This window comes from Agelaius tricolor, unplaced genomic scaffold (genome assembly GCF_023055355.1).
Source record: "Agelaius tricolor isolate 1412-34295 unplaced genomic scaffold, bAgeTri1.0.p SCAF_6, whole genome shotgun sequence".
Taxonomy (NCBI): Eukaryota; Metazoa; Chordata; class Aves; order Passeriformes; family Icteridae; genus Agelaius; species Agelaius tricolor.
The window spans coordinates 1,531,828-1,550,832 of NW_027269266.1; the positions used below are offsets into that span (position 1 = coordinate 1,531,828).

The 19,005-nt window shown below is 44.7% G+C and overlaps 1 protein-coding gene across 1 annotated transcript in view; it reads left to right on the forward strand.

Annotated features, from left to right (window-relative positions):
• Positions 1-1,110: 1,110 nt before the first annotated feature.
• Positions 1,111-19,005, forward strand: part of CRHR2 (corticotropin releasing hormone receptor 2) — a 153,320-nt gene continuing 135,425 nt past the window's right edge. The window contains exons 1-2 of the mRNA XM_071428496.1: positions 1,111-1,659; positions 16,352-16,445. Of these exons, the coding sequence (XP_071284597.1) occupies positions 1,594-1,659; positions 16,352-16,445 (160 nt within the window). The 5' untranslated portion in view covers positions 1,111-1,593. The remainder of the gene's footprint in view (positions 1,660-16,351; positions 16,446-19,005) is intronic.

The window sequence follows — 19,005 nt, forward strand, 5'->3', positions numbered from 1 at the left end:
CTCAGGGGCATCCAAAGCTGTAAGATTCCAATTCCCTGATCATCAACATCCATCCCAGAGCAACCAGAGGGCCAGAAGCTCCTTGAGCAAGTCAGAAGATGAGGAGTGTCCCTTCTCTGCCCTTCCTGGCACAGGGGTCTAGCCTGGCAAATATCTGTAATAAGAGCAGGACAAATGTCTTTTGTTTCAGAAACCAAGTGTAAAATGGTCAGCCAAATAGGCAAGTTTGGGGTTGCCTGGATAGAAGAGTGTACATGTATTGGGGAGTCCTACAAGGCTTGGTGCTGGGGGATAAAGGGCTTCTCATGGCAGCTGGGAATAGCAGAGGAGGTGCCCCACAGCCTTTGGGAAGGGCATGTGGATGAATTTGGTGACCAATAAGCCAGAACCTTTTTGCCCTGGGGTACAGAGGGAGATGGGAGATTTGCTTCTCATTATCTTTGAGGTGGAGATCCTCATCACACCTGGTAACATTGCATGTTGGGCTTGAGGGATGTCGTGTTACTCTTGGAGGACAGGCAGGTGGTTCAGAGCGCTCAAGGTCAGGGAGGATTCTTCCTTTCCTTCCCAGGCTGGTAGGCTGCCATAGAATCATAGAAAGACTCTGGTTGGAAGGGACCTTAAAGATCATCCTGTTGCAACCATCCTGCCAAGGGCAGGGACACCTTCCACTATCCCAGATTGTTCCAAGCCCTGTCCAGCCTGGCCTTGGACACTTCCAGGGATGGGGCAGCCACAATCCAGGGAAGGATTTCTTCCTAGCATCTAATATAAACTTTTAGCTTAAGAAGCATCCTATTGCTATGTGCTCAAGCAAAGAGTTGTTCTCCCTCTTTTTACAAAACCCCTCTGCACACTGTGCATGCAATGCAGTTTGTACCTGGGCACTGGGGGAAGCCTGTTGCTCCTGAAAGTTTTCAGGCAGTGGAGTTAACATTTTACCTAATGCCTGGCAAAATGGGGTGGTGAAGGGATTATTAATGCTCCTGGGGGGCTGTAAGGGGTGTATCCAATGCACCTAATTTTGGAAAATGATCCCCACTGCACCCAGAGCGTGGGCAGGGAGAATCCTCTTTCTCCTGGCCACTTTGGAGGCAGTGGAATTTCCAGCGTACGGGAGGGTGGAGGAGGCTCCCCGTTATTTCTGGAAGCTGGTGTGGAAGGAGTCCCCATCGCTCGGGGAAGAGGGATCTCCATCACCCAGCGCTCGGCGAGGGGGCTCCCCACGGCTGCCGGCCGAGTGCGGCCCCGCTTCCACCCAGCGCCCCATGGAAGGGGCAGCCCCTGTGGCGCTCGGAGCCGGGGCACAGCACGGTCCCCTCGGCTGCTGGAGCCTGTGAGGGTCGCGCTCCCCCGGCGGACCCGGGGGCCCCCCGCCGCCTCCATCCCCGAGGAATCCTGGGCGGAGGGCGGGCTCGGCTCCCCCTTCTCCCTCCCTCCCTGCCTGCCGGGGGTTTGCTCTGGGACGCGGCGGCAGCGCCGGGCTCGGCTCCGGGACGGCGGGCAGGGGTCAAGGGCAGCAGGCGGGGGGCGATGCCGGCGCCGGGGCAGCGCCGAGGGTCCGGCTGAGCCCCGGGCACCCCCCGAGCCCTCATGGCGGGGCGAGCGCCTCAGCGCAGCCTCCCCGCGGCAGCGGCCGCCGCGCTCCTGCTCCTGCCCGTAAGTGCCGGGGACGGGAACGGGAAAGGGACGGGGGGTGCGGGACCAGGACAGGGACCGGGACCGGGACAGGGAGGGAGCGGGGGGACGCCCCACGGCCGCGGGGAACGCAGCGGGGCAGCCGCGGGCGCTCGGGGCTCCGTGCGGGGACCGTGCCCCGCGCCCTCGCAGGTGCGTCCCCGGCTCTGGGGCACCCCGGGCGGGCACCGCTCCCTGGCAGCTGCTGCCCGGGGATCCGTCCGTGCCCGGGGCCTTTTCGGGCTCCATCACAGGTGCTCTCAGAGACACCCTCTGCCCGCTCACCTCTGGAGCGAGTCCCTGCGCCCTTTTTAGTGCCCCCTGCCCTGTGACACAGCTACCTTTGCTCGCCTGAAGAGGTGCCAGCACAGGGACCCCGCTGGGCTGGCAGCTCCTTGCCCCAGCGGGGTTTTCTCTCAGATCTCCTCGCTCGCTGGCGGTGCCCGGTGCCCCGGCCTCTGTCCCGGCACCATGTGCTCCAGCAGCCCTCGGCGGGCAGGGGTGGCGATGGGCAGGGCTCAGCCCATGCACCCAGCCAAGCACTTGCTCCGAGTTTCTCCCGAGTGAAACCCGCAGGAAGCTTTTCCGCGTGGTCCTTCTCCATCACCAGCGTCCCCCTGGGAGATGCTGGGATGAGGTAGAAATCAGGTTGGCCTCTGTCGGACAGGGCTTCAAGAGCTTTCCCGATTTGTTTGTTTTGAACGATGGTTTTAAGTGTGGTTAAGCCAGACTTGAAAAGAAAATGTGAGAGGTTAGGCAGCTTTGAACCTGTGCAGAATTTGTAAAGGCTGTTCCCACAGCTTAAAAAAAGTGGCAGTGACCCTTCTGAACCACAGTGTAATTGGTCTATCTTTAACATTTCCTTAGATAAAGAAAGAAAATCTGTCCAGTTTCCCTAAGTTCTGTCTATTTTGGTTTGGTTTGGGTTTTGTTTGTTTGTGGGCTTTTGTTTGTTTATTTTTGGGGTTTGTTTGGTTTTTGGTCCCCTCTTTAATTTAGAAAGAAAAAGAAAAGCCAGGTCAACGACAGGATTCAGAGACAAGCAACAATTTAATTTCATTTTATTTTTCACAGTAGCTTTCTTAGAAGTGAGAGAATACTTTCTCACCTCCGCCAGTGTCGGGTTTTTTTTATCCCCAAAAGAAGGAAGAGATCAGTGCACATAGGATCACAGTGGCATGGGTCTACACACTTGCTGTTTTCAACCCAAAACCACTTCTTTCTGATCTCTGTTTCTTATTATTTTTTGTCTCCTAGTCTGTATTTTCTCTTGCTGATTTATTTTGGTCCGTAAAAATCTCTCAGTTTGTCTTTAGAGTGTGGGACTTGTCAGTGAGGTTATCAAAACTAGTCAGGTACTGAGTATTTAGCCAGACTGATCCATTCTCAGTCAATCAAGAAATGCTATGTGTTTCCTCTGTGGATACAATCTTTGGATTTTCCAGGTTTCCAGTTCTGCTGCAACTTTGCATTTGAATTATTTCTGCTAATTTTGGTAATTGTGTCGCTGCTTTAAAAACAAAACTGCCTCAAAAGAAAGGGAGAAGAGAAGGTAGATTAAGGATCAAAAAGTGAAGTTTCCATAAAATGATTTAGTCCAAGAAATGTGAACTCTGAGTGTATTCTGTGCTTTTATAGAGGAGCTTGTTTGGGTGGAACATGCTGGTGTCTATCAGGGCCTTTTGTATACCTGTGTGGGAAAATAACATTTTGAATCTTCAGCTCTGGTTGCTCCAGCTGTAGCAGAAGGTTTTGCTGCTCCTTTGGGGAGTGTTTTAATCCCTGAATGTTGTCAATAAATCTGGATCTCTGCTTTCCAGCTGGAGGGAACTTTGCACCAAGAAGCTTAAGAGCAGCGTTTTAAAACTTTGGCTTAAAGCCAAAGCTCTTAAATTCTTGTTTAACTTGAAAACACTCGAAAGTGGACTCAAAGTCAGTGCCTTTATCCACATTTGTGGATTTGAGGAAAATAGCTGCCTGTGAGAGCAGGCCCTCACCCAGTTAAGGGAGTTTAAGTTTTCACAGCAGCCGAGCAATTGTGTTTTATGGGAGCTGCAGGTTTGCAACACCCACGAGATGAGGCAACTTTGTGGTACAGAATTAGATCTGCCACATGAAAATGCTGGTGCAAATGACCTGACAGATTTCACAGGGCTGGTCAGCAAAAGGGTGAAGACTTGAACTGAGATTTATGTTCTCTTAAAGGAGTTCTGGACATATGATGCACTTGAAAACACATTTAACTGAATGTGGGAAACAAAAAACAAACCATAAAACGAAGGCAAATGAGTCTTATGACATTTTTATATAAAGTCCTTGCTAAGTTCACGTAATTTGGAGAAGGGGGGATTATTCATCAAAACCAAAAGCAAGGCTTGCTATCATTTATTTGTTCTCCTGGAGCTGTTAAAAGAGCTGGGGCAGTGTGAGTGTATCAGCCAGTGATGACAAGTTAAATAGTATTCCTGGTCTGAGGCTGCCAAAATTCAGCCCCATTGTGAATTAATGCAGCATAAACATCTCATCAGGAGAAGCCTCTCCTGGGGCAGCACTTTGTCAGGGTTTAGTTTGTAACCATCCCGTGGCAATTACTGGGTGTTGGAGGGAGGTGGCTGTGTGCTGGTGTTGGCTGGCTGTAGTTTTGCCATAAAACATTTCAGTGATGATGTTCATCCCTGCCCTTAGCCAGCAAGAAAGCAGCTTTAGCTTTTGTGCATATAAGGCAGCTGCTTACATATTATTATCCTGTCAAGAGCAGAGGAAAAGTCATGATCAAGTCCTCTAAACTCTGTGACCTTCATATTCCAAACCAGAGCGTGGTTGTGGAGGAAAGGAGAGCTGGGATCTCTTTGCAGCCTGTGCATTCTCAGGTGCAGAATTTTAATTTCAGCCTCACAGGTTCTAACTCCACTGCTACATCAATATTTCCAGGAAAGCTCTCCAGAAAAAAATGCCAGGGAGTGACTTGTGCTCATGTGATTGAGCTCCTTCAGCATCTAAAAGAGGGAGATCCTGCACAGGCTGTGCACAGAGCTGGTCCATGCTGCTCCCAGATCATTCCCAGGAACTGGGTGAGATCCCACCACATTCCTTGGGGCAGCAATGTGGCCAGGAGACATTCTAAAAAACTGAACAGTAGAAGTGATTCAGGACTTAGAGCAGGCCTTTGCACTGCTAGATTTTTTGGCTTAGATGGAGAGTGCTGTGCTGCCATCGCTCTGGGCTCGCCCCAGGGAGGGGTTTTCCTCTAAGGCCAACTCTTCATTGCTTTGAATTTGGTGATGAGCTCTCTTTGTGTCAGGGATTCCCAAGTTCCTGCTGCTGATGTGCTGATCTGAGAGGTCCACCACGAGAAAAATGGGGTAGTGGATGTTACAGACTTATTAAGGATGCATTTTCCTGTTTTCTTTTTATTTTCATTTTGCCCTATATATTAGTAAACCAAATATTTAAAAAATATTGTATTAGAACAAGCATTTGCACATTTCTAGATTCTTTTAATAGTTCTGCAGATCTTATTTTTTGGGGAGAGGGGGAGGTGAGGAAATGTGGGTGGCAACAACAAGCTGCACATGCTGCTGAATCTGTTCCTTTGTAGTTTATATCACTTTCAGGTCTTGCAGAACTGCAAACCCAAAAAGGAGATTTAGGGAAAAGCTGATTTACTCTAGATTAAAAGTTGATCCAGCAGATGACTTTTTGCAGGAATTTTCTTTCCCACACCATGTCTATAAATTGCAACAGATCGTATCCACGCCCTTATTTCTTGTATTTTACACCACTTTTAATCCCAAATGTAGTCTGCTCTTCCTTAGAGTGCAAACATTATTTATTGGATGTAGAGCTGGAGCTGTCCAGCGAGCCCCTCTCACCTCCCTGCCTCATGTGGGTGCTCAATGGCCTGTGTTAAAGCAGGCTGTGTTTATTGCATAAACATTGTCTTTGTCTCCTTATCTTTCTGTTCATGACAACTAAACTCTTTGTGATGCTTTGCTTTATCAAGCTATTTCTTCATACAGAAGTGCTTTCTTTAACTGCTAATAATTCTTTTAATCTTAACAGCTTTGAAGGTATCTATATTTGATTTAAGTGTTGGGTAGAGTATTTTAATTTTCTTCTCTGACAAGTTGCCTAAATTTGGCTGTGGTCCTTGCTACAAGAGAAGACAAATAGAAAGTAGATCAGTCAACAGACAGGGCTGTCCTTGGGGTGACTGTCTGCTTGAATCTTGTCAGTCACATCCAAATACATGAAAATTTCATTTCCAGTTCGTGGTGCCAGCATGGGGATGTTTGTGGGATGCTCCCTGCAATGTTCCTTGACAAGGAGCACATTCTGTGATAGGCACTGCTCAGCTCCCTGGCCCTGGGCTCATCTGTGTTGGCTCTCACCAGCAGATGTTCTGCTGGATCTTCTCAAGGGCTGGTCCATCTGGCTGTGGAAGGGAGAGAGAAAAGCACCTCACAGAGGTGAATTCCAATGTCCTGTCCTGACCTCTGATTCCCAAATCCCTCCTTGCTGTGCAGAGGAGGCAACGCTGAGAGTCAGGTGCTGCGAGCATGCTGCTCCTTCCCCAGCTCTGGGGTGGAGAACTTGGAATCTGCCTCTCCAAACATCCCTTAAGCCTCCTGCACAGAACCTCAGCATGTTTTCACTAAATAAGAAAGAAAATCCACTGGATAATTCAAGAGCTGAAAAGTGCTTCTTCCACGGAGCTGCAAGAAAATGAAGCTAATTCCACGAAGCCAATTAAAGCTCTATAAACTTTTGCATAATGCTGGCTGAGTTAACTGTCCACTCTGGGCTGGGTATGCTGGGAAAGTAAATAGTGAGTAATGCAGATGGAGATTAAAATACATTAGCTGTCCTCACTGCAATGCTAAACCCTTGCCCTGGTAATAGTAGCTCAAGTGCCAGAGGGCTGCAGAGGAGCTGCTGCTTCCGAGGGCTGGGGGATAATCCCTGCTGCTTTCTTTCCCCAGCTCCCTGGCAGGCAGCAGAGCTGCTGTTCTCTCTGCACTGCCATGGTTTGGGAAGTGCTGTGCCCTGGCAGGGGTGGCTTTTCCAGCACAAAGGAAGGAGGAAAGGAGGCAAAAGGGAAGGGAAGGAAGTGTGCTGACGGGCCTGAACAGGTTTCCTGTGGGGCTGCCAGCCAGGCTCTGCTCGCTGAGGTATCCATTCCCTTTGAGTGGCAGGAGCAGATCCCAGGCCTGGCCATGGCTTGGGTTTCAGGGGGCTCAGGCCAGCAGAGGCTCCTGAGCCACGCCAGGGCTGTGCTGGGCACTGTGGCCATCACAGCTCTTCCCTTGCTGCTCGCTTGTTTTGTGAGCAAACATCCCTGCCAGGGACCAGGCTGCTCCTTCTGCTATCAGCTGGCTCTTTCAAAGCAGAGAGGAGGCCCAGGGTGTCCCTTGGCTGCTGAGAATGGTGTCTCAGAGCTCAGGAAAGCATTTTTGACCAGGTGTGCTTCCAGTCAGATGCACTGAGGATCTTTCCTCATCCTGCCTCAAAACTCACCTGCTGGGACATCAGCTGTTCAGTCTAGCTTGAACTTGAGACGCCTTCCAAAGTGTAAGAATCCCCTACTGTATCAAAAGAAGTATCCTCATGAGGGTTTTGAAGTCTTGTCAGACTTGCAGTATTTCTTTCCTTCAGAAAGTAAAAAAAAAAAAAAAGAATTAAAAGAAAATTTTAAATTTTATCTTTAAACAGAGTAATAATTTGAAAATGTATTTTTATAGTATTTGGAATAATATTTCAATTATAATTATGTGAACACAGTAAAAAATCTTAGAAACATGAGTGAGAAAAACCTCAAAGCCTCTGGATTGCTGATTATTGTTCAAGATACAGTCTGTAAGCTGTTTACTGCATTGCCCATTGAAAGGCTTGGGGAATAATTGTTATCTGTGATTCTTTTCACTGTAGGGACTATAAATCAAATAAAATCGAGGAATGAGAAAATAATTTGTGCTGGAAGGGATTGCTAGAAGGCAGGGTTAATTCCAAAACCAAATCATTCTCGTCCACAGTTCAGCTGTGAAAATCTGCAAAGATGGAGCTCTCACATCTCTGAAATGTCTTTTACAACATCTCTGTTCTGATGCTGTCGTTGTCATGGTGCATAATTTTTTCTTTATGTTCTATGAGATTTCCCTTCAGTTGGTGAATGATGCCTGTCTTGATGCTGTGCTGTCAGCTCTTGAGAGGAATCTGACTCCTCAGAGAAGAGTCTGTGATTCCCCTTCAGGTAGTGAGAGATAATTCCAGACCTGGAGTTAAATTTCACTGTGATACTTGGTTTTCAAATCCAGAAGTGGGCTCCAGCCCAAGAATTAGCAGTTTAAGGAAAGATGGAGAGAAAGTTCACTGCTAATACCCAGTGCCATCTCACTGGCTCATTTTTAAATCCCTGTCAGGAAATCTTGGGTCAGAGGAACATTTTGTGGAGGATACAGAGGTACCACTGTGGGCATTCCATGGGAAGCTGAGCAGATATCTTCAGCTGATAAAGTCTTGATCCAGATGGGTTTTTTTTATCTTTTTCAGGTGGCAGAGACATGAAAAACGAAGATTAGGAGCTCAGATTTGTTGAGCTGGGAGAGCCTGTGTGGGGTGGCTTTGGAAGGGTAGTGGTAGTGGTGACAATGGATGGGTGAATGATCCTTGCAGGGGCTCTGCATGTAGATAAAGGTTAGATGAGGGAGGTATTGGCATTCACTTGGGTAAATATGACTTTTAAACTTGAGCTGCTCTGGATTCCCTGAGTGTTTTGTCTCCAGTGCATGATTATCTCACCCTGGAGTCCATGTTTAAAACACAGGTGATGGATTGGTCCTTGACAGTGGTTCCTTCTTCTGCTGAGCACTGGGGAGCCTGAAGCAAAGGCTGCTGGAATAGGGGGGTGAGGTGAATCCCATTGGAGCTGCTGAGAGGATTCACAGGAATGGGAATTGGGTGGGGAAAAAAATTACTCACAGACCTAAGGAGAGGGCAGACATGAAGGCAGGAGTGCCCTGAGGGGCTTGCTCCCCTTCCAGGCTCTGACTGTGATACCCACAGGTGTGGGGAATGACCAACAAAACTCTTCAAGGATGTGAGATCTGAAAAGTTTTTCCATTAAACAATCTTATATCAGGAAAGCTGCAGATTGTGATTCAAATGGAGTTGTGCTCATTTTTAACATCTCAGGTTGCTTTGGAAGGGCTTGGAGGCCTGGTTGGACAAGTCCAGCCCGTGTGTGGCCTTAACCAGGTTTGGTTTGTATCCCATGATTCAGAAAATCCCTCAGCACCTGCGTGGCTTTCAGTGGATGAAGAACCTCCCCTCTAAAAGCTGCTTCAGCAGAGCATGTGCTCACTGAAGGCAAATCTCCAAGTTTCAAAGACAACAGTGAAGTTCAGTGGTGGGTTCAGTGTAGCAGGTGCTCGAGGGGTTTTTTAAAATTTATTTTTGTATAAAGATTGATTTCATCTCATGCCTTAAAACTGAGCATGTGTTCAGTTGCTTTATTGAACTGGGGTCCTAATTCCCATTCCATGCAGACTTTAAGTCTCTTTTTCCAGACTTCCTGGAAGAGCTGCAGAATACATCTGGCCTCTAAGATCATGGAGCAGTGTCTCCTGGAGCATTTGGTGCTCTCTAACAAGTAGCAATGTTTTATGTGGCCACTTGGATTAACTCAGAGGGAGTTTCAAGGGCTGAAGGATGATTTGAAAAGGAGCCTATTTTTCTTGAACTGTGCTCAGAGTCTTTCCCTTTACTGTAACCTTAGCTGGCTCAGGTTTCAGGTTGCAGGCTCCTGTGAAAACTTGTATTTAGACTTTCTATCCCAAATGGAAATTATTTTTCTGGTGAAGCCAAGCCAAACAATTGTACGCTGCCAAGTGCTGCTGCACGAGTGATTTTAAGTCACTGTGTTGAGAAAGGCCAAAAACATCTTCATGCAGAGGGCTGACCTTTTTGGTTCTCCAAAAAACAAATATTTCCAACACAATAGCCCTCTGACTACTGTTCTTTGATAAGCATCTTTTTCAGATGCATCTTGTGGATGAAATCACCACCTGGCAGTGAATATAAATCCATCCTGGCCGCTGTGAAGATGATTTTCCTCTCCTCTCCTGTGCTAATCTCTGGTTTTGTCCTAAAGTAGCAGCTTTCACTGTTCTGATCGTGCATATTCCTTCAGGTGATTGGTAGTCAGCAAATATTCCAGCCCTCCTCATTCTCTCCCATGCGTTGCCATCTCTTAGAAGGAAAGAGCTAATCAGATGAACACTGGCATTTTTTATAAGAGCATTCCAAGGAATATCTGATGGGTTTTTCCCCAAAGCATCTGTTTCCCCACACCAGTGATGTAGAACTTGCCAGATGCCCACCTGCCTTGGAAACTGTTCAAACAGAGGATGGATTTTGTCAAGGAAGTTTGATTTTGCTGAGTTGAGCTCTTTCACGAATTACATTTTCATTGTGAAGTTAGATGCCTTTGTTTCCCTAAACTGAGCTTCTCTGCACACAAACTAAATTTTTGCTTTTAATTGAGCCACCGTTCAGAGCATGCCCATCCCAGAAGTTGGGGTGAGAACTCAGTCTCATTGTGGAGATGGAGTGAATTTATTTGCATTGCCTAATTGAATAACTAAAAATTAAATACAGGTTTCCCTTTTCTCTCACATTCACTCTTTTTTTTTCTTTTTTCCCTGTGCAAAGCTACTAAGCAGCAGCTTTTCTGTGTGCTGAAGACAGTGTTGCTGCAATTTTGATGTTGAAACGAGGCAGCATTTGCAACCTCAGATATTTTAAAGAAACACATGGGAAAAGCTGGAGTCTTGAGAGCAGTGGAGGTTCCCAGAGATGAAGGGCAGGAAGAAGCATCCTCCTGACCTGATCCATGCCACTGCCAGAGGTGGTTTCTCAGGAGTGGAAAATGCTTTGGCTTTATAGAGAGCACAGTTAATAGTGCAGGGTAAGACTTTGTGTGGCAAAGAAGACATGAGATGGACCCTTCTCCTGTCAGCTGTGGGCTGAGCACATTTTGTGTTAATAACTCCACATTTTTCCATGTTGGAAGGTCACTTCATCTTGCTCAGTAAAAGAAAGAGCACAGATGATCAAATAAGATGATGGTGTGCTTGTGTGTTCTGCAGCCATCATCTCTCCTTTTGTATGCAGTGTCTAAAGAAAATTTAGGAGGGATGCATCTAAGTGACTCTGTCCTTATAGTGCAGAAGACCCAGGCAGTGGAGGTCATTCCAATTAAAGATTTAAAATACTGCATCTGGAAAATTCCTGCTTCTCTTCCTTAATTCCAAAGGAATCCCTGTGTGATCAGCTCAGCTGCTGCTCTCTGTTTTGAAGTCTAAGCTATTCAATACAAATCTCACTGCTTTTCTGGGAGTGGCTTTCTGCTCAAATGCTGTTGTACTTTAATGGGATGGATTTCTCTGGGACCTCGGGAGTACTAGAAACTACTTTTTTTTTTTTTTTTTTAAGAGTTTTTGCTCTGTTGCTTTGAGGCTGTGTCAGATGTCAGCACCTCTCAGCAGGCCACCAGCAGATGTTTGACAGGGAGGCCTAACAAGTGGCTTTTATTAGAGCACTGCAGTATGGCATCTGGGAATTCTTGTGTGAGGATGGGAAAGGGGAGTGTGTGCATCTGTCCGTGTGGGGCAGCACCCAAACTCACCTCCCCCTTGGCAAGGGCTGTTCCACTGTTGTGGGTCACCCTTTTCCTCTTTGGTCCTCCCCTTCAGCTTGCATTCCTGCTGACTTCTCCCACTGTGCTGCTATCTACTGTTGGATATTTAAATTTAGCAGATGCTCCATTGTGTCTTGTGGTGCTTGTGAGGGTCCCCAGGGTGAGGTGAGAGATGAGAATTTGACTCCAAGCTCTCAGAAGGCTGATTTATTATCATATCATATCATATCATATATCATATCATATCATATATCATATCATATCATATATCATATCATAGAAATTATATACTAAAACTATACTAAACTATAGAGAAAGGATACATCAGAAGGCTTCACAAGAATGAATAATAAAAACCCATGACTGACTCCTCAGATTCTGACACAGCTGATGGTGATTTGCCATTAATTAAAAACAATTCACATGGAACCAATCAAACATTCACCTGTGGGTAAACAATGTCCAAGCCACATTCCAAAGCAGCAAACACAGGAGCAGCAATCAGATCCTTATTGTTTTCATTCTCTCTGAGGCTTCTCAGCTTCCCAGGAGAAAGTCCTGGGCAAAGAGGATTTTTCGGAAAATATCATGGTGACAGTGTCTCTGTGGTAGCCCCATGCTTGTGTTGACATTTTTGGATCCTATCCATAGCTTTGGGGGCTGGTTTAAATTCCAAAGCCACTCCTTTATATTCCTGTCACCATTTCTTCCATGTTTGAGAGGAGAAAACAACCCCTCCCATGCAGGTGAATTTTACAACACCAGTGTTCATTTGGTTTTACATTTCTATATTGCTCCACAGTGGAACTCAGTATTTCAAACCAGGACTCTTTGTTAATTCTTCTTAAAATGATGTTACAAATCCTCTCTAAGCTGGATGAAATAACCACAAATACTGGTGGGAACTGTGAGTAGGCAACTCTTGCATCTCATAGTTGATGTCCTCTGACAGAGATAAAGATCTTTCATGAATTAATGAAGAGCAGTGACCATGTCCAAGGGGAAAGGCCCAATAAAATGCCCATTAGAGAGGCAGACAGTGACACCAGAGCAATTCATCCTTTTCCCAAAGTCCTCCCAGATGTAAATGGGAAGTTGACCAAAGGCTCTGTATCTATTTTTTTTGGAAGACTCAGAGCTGGCCTGCTCTTAGTTGGTGTCCCTGCTTTGGAAAGTAAAAGATTGATTTCCACCTCAATCTTTGGCTCAGCACATTAGTTTTATTTGTTCATAAATGTTCACAATGGCTCAGAGGAATTAAGTTGGACATTTCTGTGCATGATTTAGGTAAATTTTCAGGACAAAAAAGAACTGATTTGGTGGGCAGAGGTTACGGAATAGCTGTTTTAAGAGAAATACAGTTTGAGTAAAGTCATGCATTAGTGACCCAAAGCCATTATTTCAGTACTTCAAAATATAATTTCTGTGCAGTCATGGGCCCAATTATTTATCTTTAAAATTCTACATTACTGAAATGTCTCTCTTTCTTTGTTTGTTTTGCTGGTTTTTATTATTGTAAGAGGAGTTTCTCAAGGCTGACCTAGAGCAGAGGCTGGACAGAGCTAAAGAATAAAGCAGGGATTTATTCAAAGGCCTCCATGGATGCACCTTGGGCAGCACCAGAGCCCAGCCAGGGCTGCACCCAAGATGAACCAAAATGGCCCCAAAATGCACCAGCGCTCCCGGGGTCTCTCCCTGGGATCAGTTCTGCTCCATTTGCATCTTGCAGTTCATTGTCCCATTCCAGCTTTAGCCCCTGCACTCCCACCCTGCTTGTTTTTCTCTCTCCAGCCCACGGGGTTTGTGCTCTTGGGCTGAGATTTGGATCATTTGTCCTTGGTGCCCAGCTGGAGCAGGAATTGTTTTGTCTCCCTGCTCTGTGCACAGAGCTCAGCATGCCCTGATGTGAAGCTCAGACTCACACACTGAAGCAGTACAGAACCTAAAAAATATAAAAGCTAAACCTGAGGCATCATTTGGGTTTGTCTGCTTTAAATATAATTAAAAAAAAAAAAAAGTTTTGCACACAGCAAGTCTGTTCACTGTGGGTAGCGGAGAGAAAATGAAACCAAAAGTAACATAATCTGTGGAAGGCACTTTTCCCCCCAGCCAAATTAACCTGAGCTGACCCTAAGGCAAATGTGACATTTAACCTTTCCTATTCCTGCCCAAGCTGTGCTCAGCTTGACCTCTGCCTGTTCTTCCCCACCGTCCTGGGGAGGGCTCGGCTGAACACGCGGCGTATTTACAGTACACGGGGATGGCTTGAGTTTCTTCTTTGAAGTGAGGCAGCGCTTTTGGCCTGGGAAGTGGCAGAGGGGTGGAGGGGTGAGGGATGGAGGGGGAGAAATGCCTCTGCTGTGTCACTCCCGTGCCTGGGTCTGTCATGAGATGTGGCCAGTGCAGAGCCTGCGTTTCGGGAGCTCTGTGCCTCGGGAGGTGGAATCTGTTCCTGGCTTTATCTCCCTGACCTGACCATGTGGGGAGGGTTTGCTGCTGGGGGCAGGAGTTCAGGGCCTCCCTGGATGTTGGAATTTGAAATGTCAGGAACACTCAGAACTTTGGGCCTGTAAGGCAAAGTTTAGAATTTAACACAAGGTTTGATCCGAGAGTTTAGAAAAGGCTTCCAAACTTAGGTGCTAGAAGTGAGAATGTAGATTTGTAGTTTAAAGCAGAGAGCTGTTAAGTATGCGAAAAATGTGTATTTTATGATTGGCTTTTCGCAAATATTCAAATGAATATTGTATGTGTTGTGTTAGAAAGTAATGCTGTATTAATTCTCTTAAGTAGTGTGTTAAATGTAGTTTTAGGTTATAACAAAATGTTAAAATAGAAACTATGCTATGTAAGAGACTTTTTAAGGAAAGGACTTGCACTGAGATAGCAGCCACGGGACACCTGAATCTTTCAGAGAAAGAGAATTTATTGCTCCATTATCAGAAGAAACCAACTTCTTCCTGCCTCACTCGGGCAGGATGACACCATCAGGATTATGAGGAAGAAATCAACAATGACCAGACAGAATCCTGTGTTTGAATGGAATTTATGCATCATTTATGAGATGTATGAATATGCAACAGGCTGTTGTTTTAAGGGTTAATCCTTTGCTAATGTGGGTCCCTTTTCAAGCTTGTGCTGCCTGTAAAAAGGTACCTGGATGTCAGCAACTCTTTGTTTCTGTTGCCTCATATTGTACTAATTCAAAGTGTCCAAATTATTATTACTCTAATTGTATTACTATTTTTAAAACCATTTTACTACTATTAAACTTTTAAAATTTCAAAAACAAGTGATTGGCATTTTTCACAAGTAGAAGAAAGTTTAAAGTTTTAGAGTACAGTACTGTAAGTTTGTGTGTTATAACATGATTAATTAAAAAAAGCTTACACTGTGCTATGACTCTATAAAACAAAATAATTAAGAATTAGGTCAATTTGTTAGTAGTGTTTTATTAGTTAATAAATCTTTAAAAGGTCTTGTAACTAGAAGTCTGGGGAGTTTTTGAGTTATGTGGTGAAGATGTGATCTGAACTCACCTTTCCTACCTATGTAAAAGATAAGAAAAATAAATCACATTATCTAAAGCAACTTAGAAGTCCCCTCTCTAACTCATTCAAAATTCTTCACAAATCCTCACACCTGGAGGAGAAAACAGCCCCTTCATGGAGTTTTCTGTATGAAAAGAATGAAGTCTGGGAAAGACTTTCTGTTTGTACGTCAACACTTCCTATTTTATAAAATAACAGCAAAGTGAGAAATAGGTAGAAGAAGATGCTGTACAAAGAACAGTTGTTCTTTAGACACCAACATTGCTGATGGATTCTATTGTCATGAGCATTTACTCTCCTTTTTATTAAGCAACAGAGAATTCAGTGACATAAAATGGGTTCCTCAATCACTTCACACACTTTAGAGCACTGAAATATAATACCAACCTTCAAGGGATAGGGTTGTTTCCCTGAGTAAAAGCTGCTGAATTGTGTTGGAGTCATTCTGTGTAAACAGAAAAGCAAAGGCATTTTGTGTGTTACCATGGCTTTATATCCCCCCTCAGAAAGATTTTCAGCCAGTTTCATAGATGGAAAATGGAATTTTCTGTCATTGATTTGTCACTCCTGAATTTTCCTGCGACGTTTTGTTCTGCCTTTCTTAAAGGAATTTCCAAGAGCTTCTCTTGCTTCAGGCAGGATCCCAGCTTGGCTCTGTATTTTGGTGTGGGCTTCTCTCCTCTGTCTGCACTGGGTGCTTCATTTTGAGTGTGAAAATTAAGATATCCCCATTGATTTTCAACTCTATGTCCTAAAATTTACTTGGGGTTGTACTGTTACCTTGTACTGAACCTGCAGCTTTCTCAAAGTGCCCACATTGGCATTACTGCTGTTTCTCACTGTAAGTTGCCCCAGTAGAAGGCTCAGCCCTGAATGCTGAGGGTCAGAAACTTGTGTGTCTTCCATTGACTAAAAAGAGTCACAGGACACATTACAGGGATGCCCAGTTATCCCAAATATTCCATGGGAACACCTTCTTCAAGCCCTCTGAACTGCTCTTTGCCAATTGCTGTAATCTCTTGAATGTGCAAGGATCTTTGGCACCCATATACCAATTAAAAGTTCACTGAAGAAACTCAACACATGATCTTTAATGGGATGTGATTCAGCTTTGCTATTTCAGGTGTCTCCTTTTAGGTGAGACACAGTGGATCCTGAGCTTTGTTAAAGGCATTGAGCAGCTCCCACAAGGAGAGATCCAGATTGGGTGGTTAATTTGCAGTTTCCTGCATTAATCAGGTGAACTCCATGTGATGCCCTGGAGCTGAGCAAGTACAACCACAAACCTTCTGTGTCAGGGGGTGTCTGCACCTGAGTAAATCATGAATGGGAGCTGCTCTGAGGCTGCTGGGGGCTTGTTGTACTCATGAATGAGAAAATCTGTTCCAGGCTGCTGCTTTACCTGCTTGGTTTCTTTCTGTTCCTCCAGATCGTTCTCCACTGTGAATCCTCTGTGAACCTGCCCTTGTCTGTGCTGCTGGAAAAGTACTGCGAAGCTTTGTCAGCCCGCGCCAACGTCACAGGTATTTATTCCTCTATTTCTTGGTGGCTTCTTGTTACTGGAGGATCCATTTTCAAAGTGTCCTTGCTCCAGGCACATCTTTTCCTGCTGAGATAAATATACTGTCTCCAGCCTTGGCTTTCCCTTGGTGACAATGTCCAGTGGTGTGACAAGGAAGGAGAACTTGGAATTTTACACACCTGGAGTAGTTCCCTTCAGGGGAACTACTGACAGCTCTTTCTCATAGTTTAATCTATTGAATTAACTGTACTTACTGACTGATGTGATAGTTGAAAATTAATATATTTGAAATGTCTTCTCCATTTATCCAGACCAGATTTTAGAAGCAGGGCAAAGCACTTGTCTCTTGGCTAAAATGCACCAGCACAGAAATGATGCTGTAAGAAATCTGAAACTGGATCCAACTTTGTTTCAGAAGTGGGAGAAGCATGCTCAGAGCCACTCCTCTGCTGCATGACTTGTGTGCTGCAAGGAATGGTGCTTCTGGGGGAAAAAACTACATTTCTTCTCTTCCTCTTCACTTTCTTTCTCCCCTTGGTGAATATTTGTGGAGGGAGGAGCTTAAAATATAATGTAGGTATTATCATTCAGCCAGTTCTCCATCCCTGGAGAAATAGCAAAGGAAACGAGGCTCAGGGAATTAAAAACCTTTCTGAAAATTATGTTGGATCAGTGGTGTTTTATTCTGACTTAATCTATTCCTTAAGGACAATAAGCTGATCTAGATATCAGACTGAAGTGTGAAAGTTGTGGTGCCTGAACTGCCTCTCAATTTGCATATAAATGGGTGTGTTGACCTGTATTATGAACCTGCCCCAAGCTCTGCCCCTTGGTGCCATTGTGTTCCAGGAAGCAGCTCTGCCTCATGTAGCAGGTTTGTTTATATCACTTTAATGACCATCTCTTCCATTCCTTAGCTGGAAACAAAGGGAAGATAAATGAGGTTCTATATTTGGACCTTTCTTTTAGGTGTTCTTTGCCTCTTGAATGTGTTTGTAAATATTATCGTAGAACTTGCCATTTATTCATGAAGTGTTTTTCCTTGTGCAGAGCTTCTATTTTAGAAAAAAACCCCAAATTTTCACGCCAGGCTGTCTTAGAAGTGAGCAAACAATTTATTTTTCAGTTGTTGACAAAATATAATTTTCTGGGCTGTTTATGTGATGCATGAACACACAGCATATTCTCCAGTGGAGTGTGGCTACTGGAACAGAATTTTAATGGCAAAAGGGAAGGGAGAAGCTACAGAAGCCTCTCTTCCATTCCACTATCTTTGTGAGGTATCACTGATCAGAGGTAAAGCAATGGAAGTTGATATTTATTTAGTCAGTGCAACCTGCAGCTTATTTTAGAACAAACTTCCCTATGATACGTTAAAATCCTGAGAACCTTGAGAGTGGTTTTATACAGGTGATAAACCCCAAATATAGTAAAATATAGTAAACCCCAAATCTGCTCCATGGTCAGCCTCAGGTACAAGCATGAGGTGAACTTTGGGACACCCTAGGGACAAAAATTCACTTTAGCACGGACCAGTGATCTTTTCTCAGTGTGGAGGGTCATTAGCAAAACATGGTGGTTGCCATGACCTGTTGGTTTTGTGCTCCATGAAAACTGGATCTTCCAAACAGTCTGGGCTATTCAGCTGTGAGCCTTCTCATTAAAAATAGAGGTCTGAAATGCAATCACCACCTCTTCATGGTCAGTAGAGCTCTGTTGGTACAGTTAAAGACCAAAGCACCATTTAATCCTAAATTAAAACCTAAAATGGAGCAGAAATTAAATGCTTTTCCTTTATTGGGGTCCAAGCATAATGAGCTTCTGGAACTAGGTCTGCTGTAATATTTCAGTGTCCAAAATGAGGTGAGCTGTGTTGCAGCCCTCATTTTGAACCTGATCATGACAAGGATGTGTCCCCTGGGAACATTGGTGTGGATGGAGAGAGCCAGACCACAGAGCCTGCAGTGTCTGAGTCTTTCTCTGGCTCCTGTTCTTTGACATAGTGCAGATATATTCTAGAAGGGAAAAAAATCAAGAAAAGAAACCCAAGGAGAGCCATATTGAACAATCTTTATTTAGCTAGGAGAACAGTAAACATTAAGCTTTGTAATTCGTTATCTTCCCTGTTTCTTTTCCAGAAGATGCTGTTAATTAGTCCAATATGTTAATTTCCTCCTCTTATAATTACTAATTTCACCCCCAAATATGTTCACACTAAGTATCCCAAACAGATGGCATAAAATGCTTTTGAGAATGTAATGCATGGGTAATTTCACAGAATGGCTGAGAGAATGACATTGTAAATTCATTCTGAAACAATTTAAACCAAGAAATACTTTTTCAGAGCTTGAAAGCAACATAACTCATTTTCTCTTTTGGGCATTTTTTTCCTTGAAAAATCCCTAGATGGCACCTTCAGGATTGCTTGGATTCAGTTCCTGAGCATGATGGTGGTGTCAATGAGTGGTTTAGGGCATTACAGAATCACCATCAAAGCCATTAGCAGAAGTATGTTTACCATGAATTTGTAAAAGTGTGAGTTAGCAAAGTTCAGTGTCAAG